This window comes from Podarcis bocagei, assembly GCF_964188305.1.
Source record: "Podarcis bocagei genome assembly, chromosome: 1".
Lineage (NCBI taxonomy): Eukaryota > Metazoa > Chordata > Lepidosauria > Squamata > Lacertidae > Podarcis > Podarcis bocagei.
This window is the reverse complement of record NC_138125.1, coordinates 70,857,173-70,880,514: the sequence shown is the minus strand read 5'-3', so window position 1 is coordinate 70,880,514 and position 23,342 is coordinate 70,857,173. Positions and strand designations below refer to the sequence as shown.

The 23,342-nt window shown below is 42.0% G+C and overlaps 1 protein-coding gene across 1 annotated transcript; it reads left to right on the top strand.

Annotated features, from left to right (window-relative positions):
- Positions 1–139: 139 nt before the first annotated feature.
- On the top strand, positions 140–22,282 carry LOC308580964 (uncharacterized protein). Its single transcript, XM_081183320.1, has 9 exons — positions 140–473; positions 2,374–2,514; positions 5,083–5,283; positions 5,766–5,953; positions 7,391–7,604; positions 8,547–8,645; positions 12,466–12,533; positions 17,698–17,837; positions 21,393–22,282. The coding sequence occupies exons 1-9, from the start codon at positions 141–143 to the stop codon at positions 21,488–21,490; spliced, it is 1,482 nt and encodes a 493-aa protein (XP_081039446.1). The 5' UTR covers position 140; the 3' UTR covers positions 21,491–22,282.
- The last annotated feature ends 1,060 nt before the right edge of the window (positions 22,283–23,342 follow it).

Below are 23,342 nucleotides of genomic sequence, written 5' to 3'. Positions count from 1 at the left end.
ATCTTCATTATCTCTCCCAAGTAGTTGGTAGAAGGGCTGTTTTTTGACCAGATAAGCAAGAGGTAGTAGCTATTTAGCCAGAAAGTGTAGAACTGGAACTCTCAGCAGTTCTACAGATTTCCAGGAAACGCTTCTCAAATATGCCACAAAAGACATTATCCCAGAGAGACCCGCACAGGGCCAATCTGTCGACGAAACCATCTCTGCTGGAAAACGCGGCAGGCGGCAAAGGCATTTCCGCTATCGATGGCAGCGGTGGTGGTGTCATAACATCCTTTACCAATGGCAAGCCAAGTCTTGACGGGCTTACTGGAAAATCTCCCCTTTCTACCATTTCTTTTGGGGATCATCACGCCAATCTGTGTCGTGGGGCGAGGCCTGTTTGTCGGATTCGCCCAACCAGTGCTGTGATCCAAGGAGGCTCTGTTGCTCACATCAACCGTCTGCAAGGAGAACTTGTGAGAAAAAGGAAGGTCAGTGACTATTTGTGTGCTAAAGTGACATGCCTCAAAACACAGGGCAATGTGTAATTTTGAGACATAAGTAAAAATTACTTGTAAAACTTGACTTTTAGTATCGTGGTTTCTGAATGGTGAAAATAATCTTGCTATTTTTATAAGTAATCGTTATGAAATTTATGAAATAAATACATTAAGGTCTTATGTATATAATAAAGGTTCATAAATGTACCAAGCAAACACGTACATAGATATATAGGCCACATGTCTGAAGCTGCACAGGAGCAGCCATGGAGCCATTTTGACTCCCAGGCTGACCAGGTGTTTTCTCTGCAAGGTCAAATGGAGAAGCCTCCCCATTGTCTTTTCCTTCACAAATCCTGTCTTAAGGGTATATCTGTGTATGAATAGGGTGAGCCTATGATCTGGCTCAGGAACTAAGTATTTATCATTACAAAAGACTGGCCAGGCTCCCCAGGGTATCAGTTCAGTAAACAGATAACTTGCCAGACAGGAGGTAAACAACCCACTCAGATTTCTGCTTTAGCCCGCCCTTTCTGTGATGTAAGTATGATGTATCTGGGGTGGCGGTCTTGAGCTACACCCCCTCTGTGGGTGGTCTTTGACTCCAAGGTGGGCAATTTAAAATGTCTATATAAGGGCGGACACACCTTGGTTCTGGGTCCTCCTCCTCCTGTGTGTGAAGGGGCACCCTGCTGCAACAGTTCAATACAGATCAGGCTTACAAGCTGCTTTGCTTCTCAATATTCTCTGGTTGGCCTCTTTTTTCCTCCGACCGATGGAGAACCTACAAAGGACTCTATAAGGGCTCTTGTGTCCCACATAAGGGAATAAGGGCAGATTTTCATTTATTACGGTTATTTTATAAGAATGCAAGGATGCCATTTCTGGGCTGGAAGGATAGATCTTGGAGAACAGCGTTTCCATCCTAGCTCCGTAATAGATTGAATGTTATCATAATTCTCTTTTGCTTTAAAGTTATTAGAGACAGGAATTTTCTATTACTCGAGCAAGAATCGGTTTTCTTTTGTTATGTTGTATTGGAAATGAATAACACTCCTAGCAAAGGCAGCTGTTTCTGCTTAATCATTCTTAGATTGTTCAGAGTCCTCCATAATCTATGAGACTCTTATTGCTTATCTGTATCTAGATTGTTCTAATGGGTGGGATTTAGCTAACCAGCAAGGACTTCCACCTGTGAACTGGGCTTTCCATGAGATGTATTCAGAATATTTTTTGCTCTTATGCCCACAAACCAGAAAAGATATCTATATGAACAGGAAAGCATGGGCTAAATGCCTGTGTTAAGGCCTTGTGTTTTTCAAAAATAATGCTCCCTCGGCCTGAAAGCGGGATGAGCGCCGCAACCCCATAGTCGCCTTTGACTGGACTTAACAGTCCAGGGGTCCTTTACCTTTTACCTTTTTATCTGCAGTCTTGCTGTGTGTGAGTGCACAAAACTAATTCAGAATCTGATTGACAGAAGGTCATCTGGTCCATGTAGTTTACCAGAATGAGATTGCAGCCCCTCTAAGAAGCAAACGGCATGTCCTTTTTGTTTGCCAACTGTTGGTTCCGTGCTCAGTCTAAGATGTGCATGGCCAGTATGATTCCTTTAACCTCTTTCTGCTGTAACACTACATGTTTTAAATATAGATTATTGCTCAGCATACTTTTATTTCGCTTGAAAGATTATTTGTGTGCTTGGAGAAGCATGTTGAACTCCCCCACCCACCCAGCCACCCACCCAGCCATGGCAGACATACCTTAAGCTAATAGATTCACATAGGAATATTTTCAAAATTGTTAAATTTAGAGAAATGGCTGCAATAAATCTTATGAGCTGAAATTACCCAGAATGATATTAAAATAAAAACTATCTGTGTGTCATCAGGAATGCGAGGACCTGAAGAAACAGAACAAATGCTTGTCAAATGAGCTGCATTTGGAAAGAATTTTTATGAAATCGGAAAGCGAGCTGGGCATGAGAAATCTCAGAAATATAAACCATGGACTGCAAACACTAGTTAAAGAGGTATGAAACCACCACTGAGCTCTTTTCTGCTGCTTTTTTTTACCAACATTACTTGACATAATGTAGTTCCCTTTAAAGAATATATAGTTTGTCTGAAAACTTCCCCTGCTGTGAAATTAGGAAATGACGTAGCTATTAAAAAAACATTTTAAACCATTAGAAAGTATTATGCTGTTGTTGTTCATAATTAAACATCAGGTACAACTTGTGACTTAAATTATATTTTCTCCAGTAAAATTAACTCCAAACAACAAGCTGAAAACGTTTTGATCAGCTCCACTACAAATCTCTCTATAAGAAGCAATTGGACCTAAAAGCAAGGCTTGAACTCCACTTCTGCAATGCAGTGGCAACTATGGCTGCAGTCGTAATCCCACTTCCCTGTGGGGTTTAAGCTCTGTTGAATTAAATAGGAGTAACTTCTGAGTAGACATGGTTAGGATTGCACTGTAAACTAACGACTTTTTCACAGCTGGCTTCATGGGTTGCTTCGCACACACAAAAATTACATTTTTAAAAGTATACACCTAAAAGCAAAACCGCCCAATCCAAAAATAGAGATCTGTGCTTGGTAATTCTTCTAGGTCAATAAATGTGCACGGAGATTGCATGTTCATACTCAGTTGCACATGCCAGGAGGTACAGCAGAGTGTGGGTGTGACTTGTGGTTTCCCTTACAACTTGCAGGTATAAATAGGAGTGTAAATTTCGATCCACCAACTAGGCCATTGCTCAGCATAGTTCATAGCTTCTCTGAGTTATTCAAGCCCCTTCACCATGGCAAAGCAGTGATCCATGAAGGGGTTCATGACCCCATGGACCAGAGCACGCCAGGCACTCCTGTCTTCCACTGCCTCCTGCAGTTTGGTCAAACTCATGCTGGTAGCTTCAAGAACACTGTCCAACCATCTCGTCCTCTGTTGTCCCCTTCTCCTTTCCCAACATCAGGGTCTTTTCCAGGGAGTCTTCTCTTCTCATGAGGTGGCCAAAGTATTGGAGCCTCAGCTTCATGATCTGTCCTTCCAATGAGCAGCACTCAGGGCTGATTTCCTTAAGAATGGATAGGTCTGATCTTGCAGTCCATGGGACTCTCAAGGCCACTAGTTGTGCAAGTACATGTGTATGGTGAACTTGAGTCATTGACCATCAGCTTTATCCTTAATCCTCTCAAAATGAGCTTGACTCTGAGATACAGACATCAGAATCCCAATATCCAGGATAAAGCATTTAATCCAAGTCTTTTAGCAGAGCCATCCTATACATGCCTACTCAGAAGTGCATCCCGTTAAGCTTAATGAGATTACTTCCAGGTAAGCATTTATAAGAAGAGCCTGCTGAATCAGGCCAAAGGCCCATCCATAGGCTTGCAGTCTCAGTTCTCCCCCCCCTTTTTTTATGAATTAAGATATGTATACAGAAAAGAGGATTTGAAACCAGTGGGACGTGACTGGTATTGTGGAGGTTAATTGCTCAACTTATTGAGTAAAAAGGGCTTGCCACCACACAAATAACGAAAATGCAGTTTTCCATTTGACTTAAAATATTGATCTATGTTAACTTTAAAGTAATCTTTTTCATCAGAGAGAAAGAAGAAGAATATTGTGAAGAAGCATTATGAACTGCCTATGTTTTTTGAAAAGGAAACCCTGATTCCTCTTCTTTGATTACAGAGAGGTTGCCAGTGTGAACGTTACTGATGAATATTGTATGGGTAGTTTATGTCTGGCTGGGTCAGATTCAATATTTTGGCAGGAAAGCTATATTCAAGGTCTGCCAAAGTTTCTGCCCTTTGTAGAACATTACGCTTTTCTCAGTGTAAGGAAAAACAAAGTGAAAATAAATCAGGCGAGAAAACCTACTGGCAGAGAATTTGTTGCTAACAACTCATAGCAGGTTTGCTATGATCAGGCACTAAAAGAATGAGGGGCTGTAAAAAAACAAAACAAAACAGGTTTATTTCTGTGGGTGTGTCTGCACTGTGACAATGCTAAAAACTTTTAAGCAAAAATGAAAGGAATAAAAAGTTGACATATTTTAAAAATACATATATATGTTGAAAAACTGCAGGAGGCTTTAAATCATAAGCCCCTTGTGAGAGTTGTGAGGAGACCCTTCACAGAGCTCCTGCTCCCAGCACCCTTAACAAACAACAGTTCCCAAAATTCTTTGGGGAAAGCTATGACTGTCAAAGTGGTATAAGAGTGCTTTCAAAATATGGCGTGAATAGTTTGGCAGATCCAGACTCTTCTGGAAAGCTTTTGGCACACTCCCTAGATCCCATATCCTTCTGAATCTGAAATTTGATCTAAGCACATGCAAGTGAAAACTGAAAGGGCTTCTTTGTTTCCCTCCTGTGACAAATTTTAGATTGTAATCTCCTCAGGGCATTGACCTATTTTCTTGCACTCTGTAAAGTGTTGCTGACATCAGATAGTATGTAGCAACAATTCCCTCTCCCCCCCCGAAATATCAGAGGGGCCATTCTCAAAGGTGCATGAGTTTTATCAATGACTGTGGAATAAGAAACCCCTTTCTAATACTGTATTCACATGTTCTTTTGCTCATCAGCTGAAGCAGAAGCTGAATGCCTCTCAGCAGACAGCAACAAAATACTGCAAGCTTGTGGAGGAGGCCTCTCTGGCGCAGGCAGAAGCTGAGAAAGGCCAAGCGGAGGCTGAAGCCCAGGAAAAGCTGTGTCGGGAGCAGCAAGAAGCAGTTCAACTGGAGAACATCAGCTTAAAAGAAGAAACTCAGCAGCTGAAGAGAAAGGTATGAGCCTTAGATCACATGCTTGCACCCTGAGTTAACTACCAGTTGTCGGGATCCCATATCTGTCATGATAGAATGTATAAGAGCAAGACTATCAAAATATCGCCTTTGCCTAGGTCAGCCTTTCTCAACCTTGGGTCCCGAGATGATGTTATGCTACAGCTCACATCATTCCTGATGACTGGTCCTGCTAGCTAGGAATGGTGAGAGTTGTAGTCCAACAACATCTGGGGACCCAAGGCTGAGAAAGGCTGGCCTACAGTGATGTAGTAGAATAAATCTCTTACTGCACAGGGCCAAACTTCGCATGAAGCAATGTGAATCATTCGCCTCAGGCAGTGGCTTCCACACTATTTTTCTTCTTTCAAACTCTTATCTTTGCCTTTGTTTTTATAGGTGTTAAAACCTCTACGGGTTGGCTGTCACGGCAACTTTCTGCCTTAGAGAGGGGAAAACATGTTTTTCTGATTTGTTTCTTTCAGTTAACCGAAATGCAGCAGCTGTTAGCACAAGTGGAAAAGAGCCACTTTGAAAGTCAGATGAAACTAGAGAGAATAACAATGGAGAGGGAAGTCATCCGTGAGGAAAAACGATATTTGGAGCACGAAAGGAATGAACTAAAGCAGAAACTGAAAGGAACACTAGAAGAGAATTTGAAGTGTAAAGAAAGGTAAGGTTTTAATTTAGACACACTCACCCACCCACTTTTTTTACAGGCTCTTTCCCATCCCAGAAAACAGTTGCTCCTTTCCTGATAAATATTTGTCTATTGCACAGAGATGTTCCCAATCGTGACAATGGTGTATGATTGTTTATTCATTTAATTTTATACCTAACCCCATTTTGTAGTCTCTGTGTAATATGCTACCTCGCATTTCGTGAAATGTTCATCCCCTTCATCCGTAGTTGTCTTAAAATTGGGATAAATATAGTAAAGTATATAGCTTTGAACCAAGGGTGGCACATCTGTGGCCCTCTGGGTGTGTGCTTGTTGAAGTCCAACTCCCATCAGCCCAAGCCAGCATGGCCAATGGTCAGGGATATTGGGAGTTGTAGTCCAACAACATCTGGAGGGGCCATAAGCAGTTGCAGCCAGTGGGGGTGTAGAGAATTGGGACAGTATTGCTTGCCTGACTTCCCAATGCAGAGGTTGCTGCCAGTAACCAAGAGAGGGAGAGGGAGGCAGTGAAGAGGTCAGCACTGTGCAAGCACAGAAGCAGGAATGTTTGTTTGGGTTCAGCTGCTACACCCACACCATCCTGGCCTTGTCACAGTCCCTGTCAGTTACCAACAGTGATCAGTGATCTATGCAATGGGAACCCAAGTAACCAACACCACTCCAAGCTCCTGAACTCTGCCAATTGCTATAGGCCACAAGTTCCCCACTCCTGGTTTAAACACTCCAAATATAAGCCTCACTATGATCTCTTAAAGGGACGCGGGTGGCGCTGTGGGTTAAGCCACAGAGCCTAGGACTTGCCAGTCAGAAGGTTGGCGGTTCAAATCCCCGCGATGGGGTGAGCTTCTGTTACTCGGTCCCTGCTCCTGCCAACCTAGCAGTTTGAAAGCACGTCAAAGTGCAAGTAGATAAATAGGTATCGCTCTGGCGGGAAGGTAAACGGCATTTCCCTGCGCTGCTCTGGTTCGCCAGAAGTGGCTTAGTCATGCTGGCCACATGACCCGGAAGCTGTATGCCGGCTCCCTCGGCCAATAAAGCGAGATGAGTGCCACAACCCCAGAGTCGGCCACGACTGGACCTAATGGTCAGGGGTCCCTTTACCTTTACTTTTATGATCCCTTAAAATCCGTTGAGAGCAGCTTCTTAACAACACCATGAGGTTCATTCAGCAGTGACATTCACACATTCTCCAAGCCTGAAAACCTTTTGGAAATGTCATTTGATCTGCCTGTTTACAATAGTCTTTGGAGTTTAGAGTTAAGTTGAGAAACAAATTTAATTGAATTCGAAGAAGTATTATTCTGCTCTCACAATTTCATTTCATTTCATTTTATTCATTTCATTTCATTTAATTGTTACCTAGTTTAAGCCTTTAGGATGGGGAAGCCTATACCTCTAAATAAACATTTTTCCTTCCACCTATTCCAGTGAAATCTCTCAAAGATGTAGAACAGAAGCTGCTGAAGAAGCTTTAGAGAAAGCAACCTTGCTTCATTACGAGTCGGAAAGGGGGAAGCGCTTGCTAGAACGGGACATAGAAGAAAAGGAAAAACAGTGTGAGATGTGGATGAAGAAATATAGTGCCATGGCAGACCTCTGGCAATCCCAAGAGGAAGAAAAATCAAGAAGGCAAAACAAAGCTGTATGTACCACTTTGATACATTATGAAATCTGAATGGCTCTGTCAATGACTCTGGGCTTTGTTCTGGGAGCCCTCGTGGCTTGAGGCAACTGATCCAGTGAGCTACTCGGGGGCAAGACACAACTTTAAATATATGTTTAAAAAATGAACTTGGGCTGGCTCTTTATCTAGAAAAAGCAACTGCAAGGCCCTCTCCCCACGCAGCCCCAGCCTGAATTTAAACTGTGGCTCAGGATGAGGAGTGTTTATCCCTTTCCCCTCTGTCCTCTGGCAAATAGCAGCTGGGGTGGGGTGGAGTGGAAGTGATGCAAGGAAACAGATTAACCCCTACTACAGCCTTGACTAAAATGAGGGAGTCCTCAACAGCAGGGTTTTGTTTTGCTAGCAGAGACACAAAGCCTGTATAAGCGTGTTTTCTAATCCTGTGTTTAAAGTCACGTCTTGTTTGACCTTGTGTGTGCTTACATCGCAGAACCCTGGTATAGCTAACTGCCAGAGCCTGGCCTTCTGATTCCACTGTTGCCTGGTCAACAGAGCTGAAGCTTACGCACTTCAGCCTCTAGCTTCTCCAGTTTCCAGACCTCTCTTTGAACAGTCAGTCCTAGCTATGGAATCATCACTGTATGTGTCTGAGTGGAATGGGATGCCATCTTCCTCTCCTCCTTCCCTGCCCCCCCTGCACCTTTGGGAGACTCTAAGCAGATTTTGGGGGGTGTATGTGGTGCAGAGAAGATGGTGATATCCTGTCGTACAAGTGGAAATCCACTGGATTCACACTATGACATTTCTGAAGGAAAACAAATAAGTAATTGAAATGAGGGATGTCTTTTGTGTCTTCCTGGTAGTCTAAAACTCCCCCCCCCCTTTTTTTATTTCTGAATAAGCAGCCCCAAATAAGGTTAAACTTTGCCATCAGCATTTCTTCTTCCCTTCTCTTCTTAGTGTCAGGTGAAAATGAAGAGCTATTTCTTGTGTATCAATGAAAGGAATGAGCACATAACAGTATTAAGAAATGAAGATGGAACTCCACAGAGATTTGCGGTAAGTGTGGGATAAGCAGACTCCTATAATTAATGCATGAAAGGGTTAAGACCATAGAGTAAAATGTCCTGCCAGGCTTAGCTGGGTTACTCTCACCTTGTAAGGAAAGATTATAAAACTCCTTGTTCTTTCATACCACCATGTGAACTCTGGCGAGCAAAGGGATCTGAACCAGTTGCTCCAAGCTCAGACTGCATGGCTTACGCAAACTATAGTTGTGTTTCTATACAAATAATTTAGAAACATTCACCACTTTGGAACCGAAGTTTTGCTGCCTGTGTTTTCTTATTGCTGTATGGAAAAACACATAAATCTGACCTTTGAAGAGTTTGTAAGTAAACTATTTTTAACTTACCAAACACATGGACTCTTTGTACACTAAGGGAAGAGAAGAGCTTTGAAAGCACCTTAGAACAAAAACCAACAGTAAACAACTTGGAATTTATTTCCATTGAGATCAGAGGGGAAAACACCAGTACTGTGTTCCACATGTCACAAGATGGAAATGGCACCATGTAAACTTGTACAGAATGAAACAGTGCTGCAAAGAGCTCAGGATTACAGCTCAGGACTAGTTTTTTTCTTTTTTATATAAATGAACTAAGCAAATGTGCAAGAATAAGCATGTTTCAAATATGAAATTTGGGTGATAGTATATTGGACTAGTGGAAATAACAGCCTGTTAAGTATCAAGCTAACAGTCACTCATCTTCAACTTTTGCTTTCCAAAATGCTTTGTAAAAAACCCCAAATACTTGGTGTATCACGACTGCACCTGCCTCTTGGTACGCTCCACCAAACAGCAAATTAATATACTTAATTATAGATCAATTTCACTTTGATTTTTGTTTTTTAAAAAGACAAAGTAATGTGCCATATGCACACAAGTAACAAAGAGAACCTTGAGCTTGGGCCAAAATTTATTAAATTGCGATAAACTATGATAAACTGGAATTATGGATTTGCTTTTTCTTCCCCTCCTAGAGAGGATTGGATTATTCTTTGGCGCAGGACAACTTCCTTAGATTTTCGGCATTAATGTTCCATTTCTGTATGTACTTTCTTGGGAGGAAGCCCCACTGAACTCAGAAGTTTTACTTATTAGTACAGAGCGTTATGAGAACATAAATGGAGCCCTGGTGTAACAGTCCAAGGCATTTAGTGTGACATTTAGTTTTATTATTTAACACACATAAAGGACAAAAAATGGAATAAAAAGCAAAGTGTTGTTTCTAATTTCAGCATCTGCCCTTAGTGGCGAAATGGACAAGGCACTATGTATCTCTATAGTTACTGGTAGTACATAACAAGAAGCAATAGTTCCTAAATTAGAAACCCAAGACTTTCTCACTCTGCCTGGCAGAGAGGCACATGTGGAGAATTTACCAACAATATGTAACTACATGTCACTTAGCCCCTTAGTATTGGAAGATGTTTGGCCAATTGCTAAATTTAATGCAGACAATTGAAGGATATGCTCCTTACTTGACATGCCAAAATACCAGAAGTGTTTTGCATTGGATGTTGTATTCAGTGGATGGAATAGCTTTGTATCATGTGAGTCTAGAAATGGAAGAAAACAAGCAAATCATTTTGTGTGGGTAACATTCATGCCTACCTCCTACCGTTGGAGGAAAGATCTGTTTATCTTCTGCTGTGGGATTCAACTCATTTTTTGAAAGAGGCAGCCAAGATGTGAATAAATTTACCAAATATGCCCGTGCATGCTGTCATAACTGAATTAGCTTTGGCAATCTGACTGATTAATTTGCTCAGCATGTAAAACTCAAAAATAAACTGACAGGAGTTCGAAATTGGGTAATTTATAACATTTGGAATTTTTAAATGAAATGGTGCATGTAGGGTTCACTTTAATCATATTTTTAAATTCCTGAGAGAAGGCTCTAATTATTTGTCTCTTGGCAGCCTCCTTGTTCTATTGTGACGAGCTTATTGTCATGGAATTGCAACTAGACAAAAGAGCTTTTGATTTACATGCACAGGGCACTCCTTCTAGGAGGTATTTTTAGGTATCCAACAGCAACTTGCAACCACCAACTATTCTTGCTTAACTATTACATTCTTTAAAAACATTAAAGGTTAGGGGAAGGGTGTGCTAACTTGGGATTCGCTCAGAAAAACAAGATGGGTATGAGGCAATTTTGTAGAAATCAGTGATCTGATTAACCTGTGAGATACTTTGAGAATGATCTATTTTCTTATATTTGATAATTAGCAGAATTAAATTATAATGCTCTTTGTCAGAACTGTAAATAAGTCAGAGCTCCCCCTGTTTTAATCAATATTAAAAATGAGATGGATCTCTCCAGCTGATTTGACATACCTAGCTGAAATATACTCAGAGTCGCAAAGTGATTTCATGCTCTTTATTCAGCTCATAGTGGTGAGGAGGAATGAATGGAAGTCCCCTCACAGTATCTGCTTTATATACATTATTTACACAATGGGCTGCACATGATTGGCTAATTCCGGAATTCTACTGTAAGCCAATCAGGTTGTGGATTCACTTCTATCTGGAGCAGGATTGGGTGGTTCCTGCCAACCAATCATACTGCTGCATTGTTCTAGGACCAATCAGACTGCTGCATTCTGAATCCTATTGTTCTAGGACTAATCAGACTGCTGCAATTTGGATCCTATTGTTCTAGGACCAATCAGACTGCTTCAGTTTGGATCCTATTCAACTCAGTACATAACACTAGCTCACACAAAACGGCCCCTAGTAGCTTTGCTCCTTCCTTTTCCATATGAAGGCTCCATGTGAGGAAGGGCCACTTGTAGCTCAGTGGTAGAGCAAATACCACAACTTCTATCTGCAATACCTCTACATAGAGGTGGGAAAGATGCCTGTCTGAAACCCCAGCTTTATATCTAGGTAGCCCAAATGGTGCCTTTCATTTCCCCTCAGGCCCCAGCCACATGGCCAATAGTCATAATATATTGCCTATACCAGGAGCAGCCAAACAGCCAACTCAATATTATTCCTTTAAATCTTGAGGGACCCATAACCAGTTTGTGCAGTGCACTCTCACAAGTTTTTCCTTTTTTAAAATTAATTTTCTGTTACAAAATCAGTAACAAAGCATTCACAAAACAATTATCATCATTTCTTTGTGCAAACATAAATAATAAAACATAACAAGACTAACAAATGGGTCACTAGGGGGGTAAATACATACATCTTATTTTATAATACATAATATCTACACCATTTCTACGGTATTCCTTGTCTATGTGTTGTTTCATTTATATATTTAATAAAATCATACCATACAATGTAAAAATTATCTTGTTTTTTTCTGTCTCCTTGCCACTTTCAGTTTTTGCAACAACTTTCCCATTATGGCTGTTTGCGATGTTTTTCAGGTTCTGGTTATGATCATTCTAGCTGCTGTTAATAAATGTTTTATTAATTCCTTACTTCTTAATTGGTCCATATCTGAAGTATATAAGACCAGGGTATGAGCTGTAATCTGAAATATATCTGAGATATATACAAATAGAATTGTTCTACTTGTAAAAACCCACCAGGAAGTGGGGAGTAAAACACCATCCAGAGAACCTTGTGGGTGGGGAGACAACCTTTGAAATAACTGCATAAGCTCAGGTCACTGTTAATGCAGGGGCACTTTCTTTTTTTAAGGAGGTGGTAAAACTCAAATTGTCAATGTAATCCCTCTGAATCAGCCCCACACAGGTTTCAGCCATGTCAACAAGACCTTAAGTAATCGCTATGAAGTGGAAGCAATCCTTTATTTATAAAGCAGCTCTTATTTCTTGCTTTTTGCCTATGTTTCAGGAAGGAGAGCAAGTTTGTTTTTCAGTCCCTGGTGTTGACAATGAAGAAAAGGCCAAGAGCACTGACAGGTAGGACTTTTATGGTCTCTGACATCTCCTAACCTCCAACTTCACAGTGAGCTATCTGTGCAGAGGATCTGACAGGTAATAAATTAATATGTTTACTAGCATATTCAAGACAGGAAATAAACTGATGGAAAGGCACATCTCATTACTTCTGCTTTTCATGTATCCTCTGACAACACTGTCTACCTCTTTCCATCCCTCCTCTCCCTACTAGGTAACAGAAAATTGGCTCCTCTGTGAAAATAAAAATGGGAGCAAAATTTCATGCCCAGGAAAATCAAGACACATAAGAGTTCAGCTCTTCAAAGAGTTTTTTGCTCCTTTAATCATTTTTCTCCTAAAATAATCCATTAGGAATCATTGGAATCCAAGCTAGTCAACTGTTGTGGGCTTTTAGTTTGAACTTTGTAGTTACAGATCTTTGAAGGAGAAATTGATAAAAAATGAAGTAGCAGTAATGTGAGAGAGAATCTGAAAGAACAAAGAGAGTGTAGAGGAGGAGGATCTGTGAACAGCTGCTGAGAAATGAGCAAATTCCTCTGTGAGCTGTCTGTGAGACAAATTTGTGTTGTGCCTTGACTGGCAAGTGCTCACCCTCTTCTTTTGCCCAGTTCATTGCCATCAATGTGAGAGAATCTCTGGGCTCTTCCAGGCGACCTATTTACTAAGCATCCAGATTAGTTTGCACGGCGTTTAATGAATATGTTGGATTACATCCAGTCTTTACTGAACATTCATTCAGATTTGTTTGTGGGGAGTTTATACGACAGTGAACATTTATCCTTACTTGCTTGTGTCTTACCTATAATCATGAGCTCATTCCACACTTTTCTATGTGTTTTCCCATCACTTTCCTAATCACAAAAGTATAAATAAGTAAATAAAATGTTGCTGCCTATTGTCTTGGACTGATTGCCCAGGGCCTCAATGCACAGATACTGTTGGAGAGTGTTTGTGTAAGAGTGCTACAATAATATTATGTACAATTCTGGCTTCTCCATCTTAAAAAATAAATAAAGGAGGGGGAGAAATTGTAGGACTGGAAAAGATGCAGAAAAGGGCAACCAAAATTATCAGGAATCTGGAGCATTTTCTCTCCAAGGTTACCATGTTTGGGGCTTTTCAGTTTAACAAAAAAAGAGGCTCAGTGAGGGGTAAAAAAGGTAAAGGTACCCCTGCCTGTACAGGCCAGTCGTGTCCGACTCTAGGGTTGTGTGCCCATCTCACTTAAGAGGCCGGGTGCCAGAGCTGTCCGGAGACACTTCCGGGTCACGTGGCCATCGTGATGAAGCTGCTCTGGCGAGCCGGCACCAGCGCAGCACACGGAAATGCCGTTTACCTTCCCGCTGTAACGCGGTACCTATTTATCTACTTGCACTTAGGGGTGCTTTTGATCTGCTAGGTGGGCAGGAGCTGGGACCGAAAGACGGGAGCTCACCCCGCCGCGGGGATTTAAACCGCCGACCATACGATCGGCAAGTCCTAGGCACTGAGGTTTTACCCACAGCGCCACCCGCGTCCCGACTCAGTGAGGGGTACTGGTAAATAAAAGCATTTTTAAAAAATATTCCTGGTGCAGAGAAAATTGTTGTGCCCCTCCCCCCCCCATCTCATAATACCGGAACTTAGGGCAATTCAATGAAGCTGAATGTTGGAAAATTCAGGACAGAGGAAAGGAAACACATTTTCACACAGCGCATATGTATAGAACAATGTCACAAGATAACCATCTAAAGCTAGTCTTGATGGTCACTGACTTATGTTTATGACTTTAGAAAGGCATGAGGCAAATTCATGGGAGATCAGCCTGCCAATGGCTACGAGTCATGGAGGATAAATGGAACATTCACGTTCAGAGGCAGTAGGCTGTTGAGTAACCGTTACTGGGGAACTACAATAGCAGAGGGATTTTGCCTCTAATGTCCTGCTTGGGGGTTTCCTAGAGGCATTTTTAGTTGGCCGCTGTGAGAAACAGGGCAAGGTGGACCTTTTGATCTAACCCAACAGAGCTCCTCCTGTTAAGTTGTGGGTGAACATATCAGATGACACAGCGATTCTTCCAAAGCAGCTCTTTATTTGTAAGCTGGAACAGAACTAACTGAGGAGCTCAGTCAGCCTGCTTATATAGAGCTCCAGAACAATGTAACTGTTGGCATTTTCTAAAACTACCCAATCACTTTCGATCCTTCATTTGCATACAAACTATCCAATGACTGAACGTCACTTTCGATCCTTCATTTGCAAAACTATCTACACTATCCCCCTGCTGGCCCAGGGTGAGAACTTCAGTACATAACACCTCCAATGTGGCTTCCTTATAGGGGCTCACTTTAGCCCAGGAACTACATCCTTCCATCACCCCTTTTGCTTGAAAATCCCTCCCAGAAAACCTGTGTGGTGGCACTCTTCCTTCCTTCAGATCTTTCCTCAAAACCACACAAGCTGCGGAGCCTTTGCTCCACCTTTTAGTCCTCATTGAGATAAGCCCTAAATTCATGTAGCTTCTAAATTCTCCGCACTTATCACTTGCTGCTCTTTCTGCTCGTCTTTCTCTGTCTTTTGCTGCTCCTTGCCTAAATATTGCGTTCCTCAGCAAAGAAACATGTATTATTTCTTGTTCTGTAAAGCCTTTGTAAATTAGGGCTGTCATATTTCAAAAAGCTGCTTTTCCCATCACATTGCCATACATTCGGGTTTCCCCTGACATTTTGCTGATTTGGCAAAATTTTCCCGACGCCATTTTTACACCTGAAAACCAGGACATGTCAGGAATTTTCCTGATGTATGGCAAGCCTATGTAAATCAACAGTGCTTTATTAACCTGAGCTAGCTTTCCCAACCTGATACTCTCCAGATGTTTTGAGGTCCAAACTCCCATCAGTCCTGCCCAGCAGAGCCAGTGGTCAGAGATAATAACAGCTGCCCTCCAAAATATCTGGAGGGCACCAGGATAAGGAAGGCTGATCTAAACATCAGCTGTCAAATGAACAATTTTAACTGCAAAAACTTACCCCTTTGTATGTTAAGTGGGAAACTTATCGGGTACCCTGGAGAGCCAATTAAGGTTTATACTGTATATGGCTTTGCTTTCTTCCAACATAAAAAGGGCTAAACATAGTAAAAAAATGTGGCTATTTTTTTCTTTGCTCTACCCCCTCCACTTACTTAATTTATCCCAAATGTAGTTTTGTTATCATAGTCGCTTGGTAAACTGAATAAAAACAAAATTTATCTTTAATCTCAGCTATGCAGATTTTTTAAAATTAAAGGCACAGAACATACTCCCAGCTTCATAAAAATAATGTTGGGTGGAAAAAAGTATTAAAACTAGGCTGTCTCTAGTTTGGGTTTGCATTAACTTGGTAGAAGACAGCACAGACAACAAGCTGAGGTCACTTTGATCGTGTTAAGCAGTTCTCCCACCAGCTGTAATACAATGCAATCAGTTGTTTTTTAAAGGGGGGGGAAGATTGTTCTCCAGAAATACCGTATTTTTCGCTCCATAAGACGCACCAGACCACAAGACGCACCTAGTTTTTGGAGCAGGAAAACAAGAAAAAAAAACCTGAATCTCAGAAGCCAGAATAGCAAGAGGGATCGCTGCGCAGTGAAAACAGCAATCCCTCTTGCTGTTCTGGCTTCTGTGATAGGTGCGCAGCCTGCATTCGCTCCATAAGACGCACACACATTTCCCCTTACTTTTTAGGAGGGAAAAAGTGAGTCTTATAGAGCAAAAAATACGGTAAGTGAATATGCTCACTTTTAACCCTGCATAAACCAGAGCAGAGGATCCAAAGGATCCTTTTTTCACTCATTGTGGAGGGGAGTGCAGAGATAAGTCTCCCCTCCCTGGGCACTGCCTTTTTAGAAAGTGTGGCTTCCCCACACATGTTATTATTTAAGGAAAAGTAAGTTACCTGAAAAAGAACCAATGCACAATTGGATCTAGACCACTGGGAACACTGGGTCTGGCTCTAGTCCCAGTAGTCCTACTGCTCAATCAGAGCAGGGTTGCCAAACTTTTGGGGCTATTTGGAATTTTGAGAATATGCCATACCCAGGTCACAAAATGGCTGCTGTGGGGGGGGGGTTGTGCTGATTAACACAAAATGGCTGCCATAGGGTGTGACATAACGTAGCCAAAAGAGTAGAAAAAGAGGCAGGGCCACAGAATGATGTGGTCAAGCATATCCCCTATCAATTGGTGGGGGGGGGGGTTGGCGGGGGGGGGGGACACCTACATAAAGCACTGCTGCACTTGTTCATAGAGAGTAGTTCTTTACATCTCCACTCTTCTCTCTCCTCTCCTGGCATATGATGAACTATGGGTGTTTGGTGTAGGAGAGACTGAGGCACTGCAAAGAAGAGAGCAGGAAGAGCTCTCTCATGCATTGTGGATTTTTAGGGGATATTTAGTGAGACCTTTTGTAGGTGCCATAGGAGGTACTGGTAGGCACACTAGTGCCCATAGGCACTATGTTGCGAACCCCTAGATTAGGGCTGCACTTCTGAGTTTGACTTCTGGTCAAGGGGGAAGTCAGCATCTTGTTAAAGAGATACACACTTTCCCATAATGTTTGTTCTGATGATCGTAAGAAGCATTTCCTTTTGTTTGCTGCTTTCAATGAGTAAACTAGGGAGCCTAGTGATTGCTCACTTGTACAGGGAGCAAATCTGTTTGTACAAACTGATCCAGCCTAGTATTGCAAACACTCTACTTGTCCTTTTTTCTCTTACCCCTCATTTCTCCCATACTAATCATTGTTTGTATATACTGTACATCAGGGTTGCCATATTTCAGACAGAAATCCAGACAGAAAGGTTGTTGAGCTTTTGTGGCAATTTTGCAAAATAATAATAATTTTAAAAATTGGAGCTATTTTTAAGTAAAATCGCCAAAATAACGACACTGCTGACACAGATTGCCATACATCTGGATTTCCCTGGACATTTCAGCAATTTCTGCCTGGACACTGCTTCCAACTGCAGTATTCCATATATGTCCGGGAAATTCTAGACGTATGGCAAAACCTAAAGTGTACATGTACCAAAAGGAGGCATAAAGAAATACATAGCAATGAAATGGGAAAATAACATGCAGTAGAGAAACTATAGACATACTGAGTTTTTGCATTAACTATTATGTTGAGTTTTTATTTCTCTGCAGGATTTTGCATAGAGTTGTTGCACCCAGTTCAAACCCTGGACATCCTCAGATGTGTGGACTTTGTCCTGCTGAACTGCAGGAGAGAACACCAGCTAGAAGAGGCAGGAAAATCATTGAATATTTCTGGTTTCCAGTTGATGGTAATACTGAAGAGTGATTGGAGAAGAATTAAAAATATAACCAATGATGGGGGGTGGGGGTGGGTTGGGTAGGCAGCTCCGGAACCTTGAGTAGGAGCCACATGTTTTTGCTGGAATGCAAGATTAATTGAAGACCTTCCTTGTACTGGCAAGTGAATGAGGTGATGATGAGACTTTTGTTTGTGACAGTTTGTCATAGATGAAGCCAGAGAATGAGAAACTTAATCCAGCAGAGGTTAGGCAAATCTTTCTTTTTTTAAATAGGTTTCCTACTTACCAGCATTCTAAATTAAAACACTTGCCTTGCACATCTAATTAAAGGTTACATTCCAGTTGCCTGAACATATTTTGTTAAGATGCAATGTGCATGCAAAATTGAATCTATGCAGCACTACTACAAGCAATGGATATTATTCCCAGGATTGTAGGCATGCTGATTATAACCAATTGGCTGTTAAATGTACTGTTGTTCTTTGGTTTGTGTTTGTGTGTGTGTGTGTGGAAGTGCCTGCATTTTTTCATTCCTCAAGGTGGATGCTGTGCGACCTGTCATAATGAACTCCTGCACTTCAAAGTGTACCACTAAATGAAAGTGAATGTACATTTGCAAAAGAGAATGCAATATTTTTTCAATTCAGCAAGATTGATGGTTCTTCAACCCCAAACAGTTGTGTCTGCATCTGTAAAACATGAACAAAGTGCATCCAACAGCAGTTTGTGGCTTTGGATTGGTGCAGCAGTATGCATGTCCCATAACGGGCCACTTACACACGTCTGTCTGTTGAGAAATAAGGGCCAGTTCATAGAACTATTCTGTCCATTATTAAAACTAAGCAAATGGGTCATCTGATCATGAGTGCTTGCGAAGCACCTCACCTTTGCCACTATGGTTTGATTTCAGATAGCAAAGAAAAACAAGTTACTGTACCTGACAGCACTGTGACTTGGCCCAAAGAGGGTGGGGGAGCCCAACACAATTGTTACCAAGTCCCAGCACAAGGCTTGCTAAAGCTAGATACTATTGTGTGGAAAAGGGATCCTTTTCTTCTACTCCTTTCCAGGTGAGATCTGATGGGGCCCCTCCCTGTTGAATTGCAGGCGCTGGATACCTTCCTATTCTAGCAGGCGAAGGGACGCGGGTGGCACTGTGGGTTAAACCACAGAGCCTAGGACTTGCCGATCAGAAGGTCGGTGGTTCGAATCCCCACGACGGGGTGAGCTCCCGTTGCTCGGTCCCTGCTCCTGCCACCCTAGCAGTTCGAAAGCATGTCAAAGTGCAAGTAGATAAATAGGTACTGCTCCTGCGGGAAGGTAAACAGCGTTTCCGTGCGCTGCTTTGGTTCGCCAGAAGTGGCTTAGTCATGCTGGCCACACGACCCGGAAGCTGTACGCCGGCTCCCTCGGCCAATAAAGCGAGATGAGCGCCACAACCCCAGAGTCGGCCACGACTGGACCTAATGGTCAGGGGTCCCTTTATCTTTTTATTCTAGCAGGCATTTTAAGTAGGTTGTATTATGCCTGTTTATGGAACTTGTGCTTTTTACCTGTTACTGCTTTTCATTTTGCTTCAAACTCTGTGTTATTTTATAGCAATGTTTTATTGATAGTTCTGTAAGCTGCTTTGTAACCACCTATGGGGAAATGTGGCTTCTGCATACTGGAAGTTAATAAATATAAACAAACATCCCATGTGTTGTTTAGTCGTTTAGTCGTTTAGTCGTGTCCGACTCTTTGTGACCCCATGGACTAGAGCACGCCAGGCACTTCTGTCTTCCACTGCCTCCCGCAGTTTGGTCAAACTCATGCTGGTAGCTTCGAGAACACTATCCAACCATCTCGTCCTCTGTCGTCCCCTTCTCCTTGTGCCCATCTTTCCCAACATCAGGGTCTTTTCCAGGGTGCCTTCTCTTCTGATGAGGTGGCCAAAGTATTGGAGCCTCAGCTTCACGATCTGTCCTTCCCGTGAGCACTCAGGGCTGATTTCATTAAGAATGGATAGGTTTGATCTTCTTGCAGTCCACGGGACTCTCAAGAGTCTCCTCCAGCACCATAATTCAAAAGCATCAATTCTTCGGCGATCAGCCTTCTTTATGGTCCAGCTCTCACTTCCATACATCACTACTGGGAAAACCATAGCTTTAACTATACAGATCTTTGTTGGCAAGGTGATGTCTCTACTTTTGTCTACGTTTGTCATTGCTTTTCTCCCATGAAGCAGGCGTCTTTTAATTTTGTGGCTGCTGTCACCATCTGCAGTGATCATGGAGCCCAAGAAAGTAAAATCTCTCACTGCCTCCATTTCTTCTCCTTCTATGTAGCAGTCTGCATTTGTCAGCAGGCAAGATGGGGAATATCCTGACCTGAAAGACGGCACAGTGTAAGTTGCCAGCCACTCATCCATGTGGAACGTTTGTGTCTTGGACAAATCCTTGACAGAGAGCACCACCCAACTCCAGTTGGTAATTGAGATGGAAGCTCAAATTGGCTCCCAGGGAAGCTTTTCTCCTTTTGGTAATTACAGGAGGATTTCCTGCCCTGCCCCAATTAGGTTTGTAGTTGGGGTAGGAAGAATTAAACCTCCTCTCTCTGTACAATGGCTATGATGGAAATCAGGGAGATAAACGGTTAGATTTAACATATCCCCTAGGGATATTGTTTTTTAAAGATCATTTAAAAATCTTTAGCCTTCAAATTTCAAGTCAGTGCTTGAGTTTTCACAGTAGAGTGGAAATGCTACAGAAATGCTAAAGGTATTCTGTCTTCAGTTACATGAAAAAGTACCTGAATTAGTTAAGATAGGGCAGCAACCTCCTCTGGAAGAAATGGACATGAAGGCTTCACATACCTATTAAGAAAGGTGGCTATGGGAAGCAGTAACCCAAAAAGGTGCCAATTTGATTTGAAGCATAAGTAGTGGTTCTCAAGCAAGAAACCTATGCACAAACACTATGTCTGGAGCAAAGTGCACACAATAAAAGCTAGTCTCAGATTCATGGCTCCAAATACTTTTCAGTACTCTTAAGCAGTGGCAATATAAACAATTGCTCAGTACAGCAAGTTAAAAATGTAGCTTATCACTGCTTCCTACAACATGAACCATTCATTGGCAGCAAAAGAGCTAGGTTAATGCTTCATGAAGTACTAGCAATTCAGTGAAAATTGTTGCCTTTATCAAAGCCAGGTCATTCAACACGTTAGAAATCTCACGCTAGGAGATGAGTTATGAATATCTACAGCTTTTATGTCACACAGATGTTTGTTGGTGTTTAAGGGGTTATAGGCTACAGGGAGCCTGAGTTAAGACAAAAGGTAAATGGATTTCTTTCAAACAAAAGGTCTGGACTTGCAAATAATTTAGCCAATTCAGATGGATAGCATACCTCACTGGCATGTTTGGTAATCAGAATAAGTTGAATTTAAATGTACAAGATAGAGATAAAAACATATTTACACATGTAGGCAAAGTCTAAGCTTTCATGAGAAAAATAGTTTGAGTTTGGCAGGTCACAATGGGTAAGTTTCTATGCTTGACGAAATTTCTTCTTTCACTTGAAGATAAAGCAGATGAGATTAAAAGTTACATTAAGCAAATCATCATCAGTCACATGGATTCACTACATGGAAAATTTGTCCACCACATTTCTGCTGAATAGAGGTTGGTGTGTGTGTGAAACCCATTTGCAATTATTGTCACAAAGTTTCTTTTTCTGTAAAAAACAACTGCATTGTTGTGCATTAGGACCCACAGAGATAATTAAATTTGGAAGGGCTGTCAACTGAATTTTGGCCTTATATTACCACTAAGTATCCTGAGCTTGCTGATGAAACGTTATCAATGCTGCTGCCATTTGGTAGAACTTATCTTTGCTAGAGAGGTTTTCCAGCAAAGACTAATGTGTCACTATTGATCTGAGACTGACAATGATCAAAGCTTTAAAGGCAATTTTCTCATCCCGTTTTTAAAAACCAATTCTTGGGTGCCTGTGAATACCTTTTCCAAGCAGCACCCTGCAGCATTGGGTAGGAAAGTACGGAGGTTATGGGTACAGAATCTTACCCTCCCTGCAGAGGTACTACTCTGCCCTACTCCAAAGGTGCCCAGTGCCCTCTAGGAACCTCTGCTGAAAACAGAATGAACCCTAAATTTCTGTTCATAGGCTTTTAAAGGGAATTGCTTCCATCCTAGGTACTGGGCACCATTCCACAAAGGTTACCATATGTTGGTGGGTGATAGGTTCTTACAGCTTCTGTTGCCATGAAAGTGGAACAAGAGGGTGTCATGGGTGCAGTTCTGCATGCAGTCTTTTTATGTCATTCTAGTTTTTATTTTTGCCGACAGTTGATTGCAAATGTACAGATCTATGGATAATGCAGAGTAGCCCTAGTTGTGTGTCATAGATCCCCATCAGATTTTGCGGTTGCCAGCTGCTTCCACTTTGATCTACAAGGTGGAAGGTAGCTTCTCCTACAGAAGCAAATTGACCTGGTGATGCCCTGGTGGGCTCTAGTAGGAAACTCCATGCCCACCAGAAGCTTGCGTGAACAAAAATAAACACATAGCTAATGATTGTTACAAAAACCTATGTTTTAAAATATGAACAAAAACAGATACATACTAAAGCAGTGCATTGCTAATATATTGGCCAGCTTTTGCTGCCCTATAGGGGACCAATTTTAAGAGGATTGTGGATACACATTTATTAGAAACACAAGCGGGAGACTTTTGCCCAGAGCAATCAGTAGCAAAGTTGTTTTCTCCTCACCAGCATTGAATGGGATAACTGTGCCCCTGAAGGACCAGGTGTGCAGTCTGGGAGTCATTTTGGACTCACAGCTGTCCATGGTGGCACAGGTCACTTCTGGGTCCAGGGCAGCTGTCTACCAGCTCCGTCTGGTGTGCCAGCAGAACCCTACCTGCTTGCGCACCATTTTCCCAGAGTGGCTCATGCTCCGGTTATCTCCAACTTGGGACTACTACAATATGCTTCTTCGAAGGTGACTCCAAAACTACAACTAATCCAAAATGTGACAGCTAGACTGGTGACTACGAATGGCTGCCGGGACCATGTAACACTGGTCCTAAATGATCTTCACTGGCCAGTAAGTTTCCGAGCACAACTCAAAGCATTGGTGACCTTTAAAGACCTAAATGGCCTCGGCCCAGTATACCTGAAGGAGCATCTCCATCCCCATCATTCAGCCCAGACACAGAGGTCCACCTCAGAGGGTCTTCTGCCTGCCTTGGGTTTAGACGGTTGAACAAGAGCATCCATTGGCCATAACAGGACATAAAAATGTCTCTTGCTTTAAAAGGATGAAAAAGCCAACCTTTGAATAGATTTAGGAAAGCTATGCAGGCACAATTTAGTTTGCTACACAGTATTATTAGCATGTTTTAGACTCCTGGTGATTATTTGCAGTTGCTTTTTATTTTTGTGAAATAAGAAGCTGTTGCTGGATCAGACAATTTTTTTGTCTTCCAGAATTGTTTCCATTAAGTTAACC

Bases quoted from the DNA above. Each gene is read 5' to 3' on its own strand.
- LOC308580964 (XM_081183320.1), top strand. From the start codon at position 141: ATGCCACAAAAGACATTATCCCAGAGAGACCCGCACAGGGCCAATCTG. The intron at 474-2,373 runs GTCAGTGACTAT...GTGTGTCATCAG, and splicing joins AACTTGTGAGAAAAAGGAAG to GAATGCGAGGACCTGAAGAA. The intron at 2,515-5,082 runs GTATGAAACCAC...TTTGCTCATCAG, and splicing joins TGCAAACACTAGTTAAAGAG to CTGAAGCAGAAGCTGAATGC.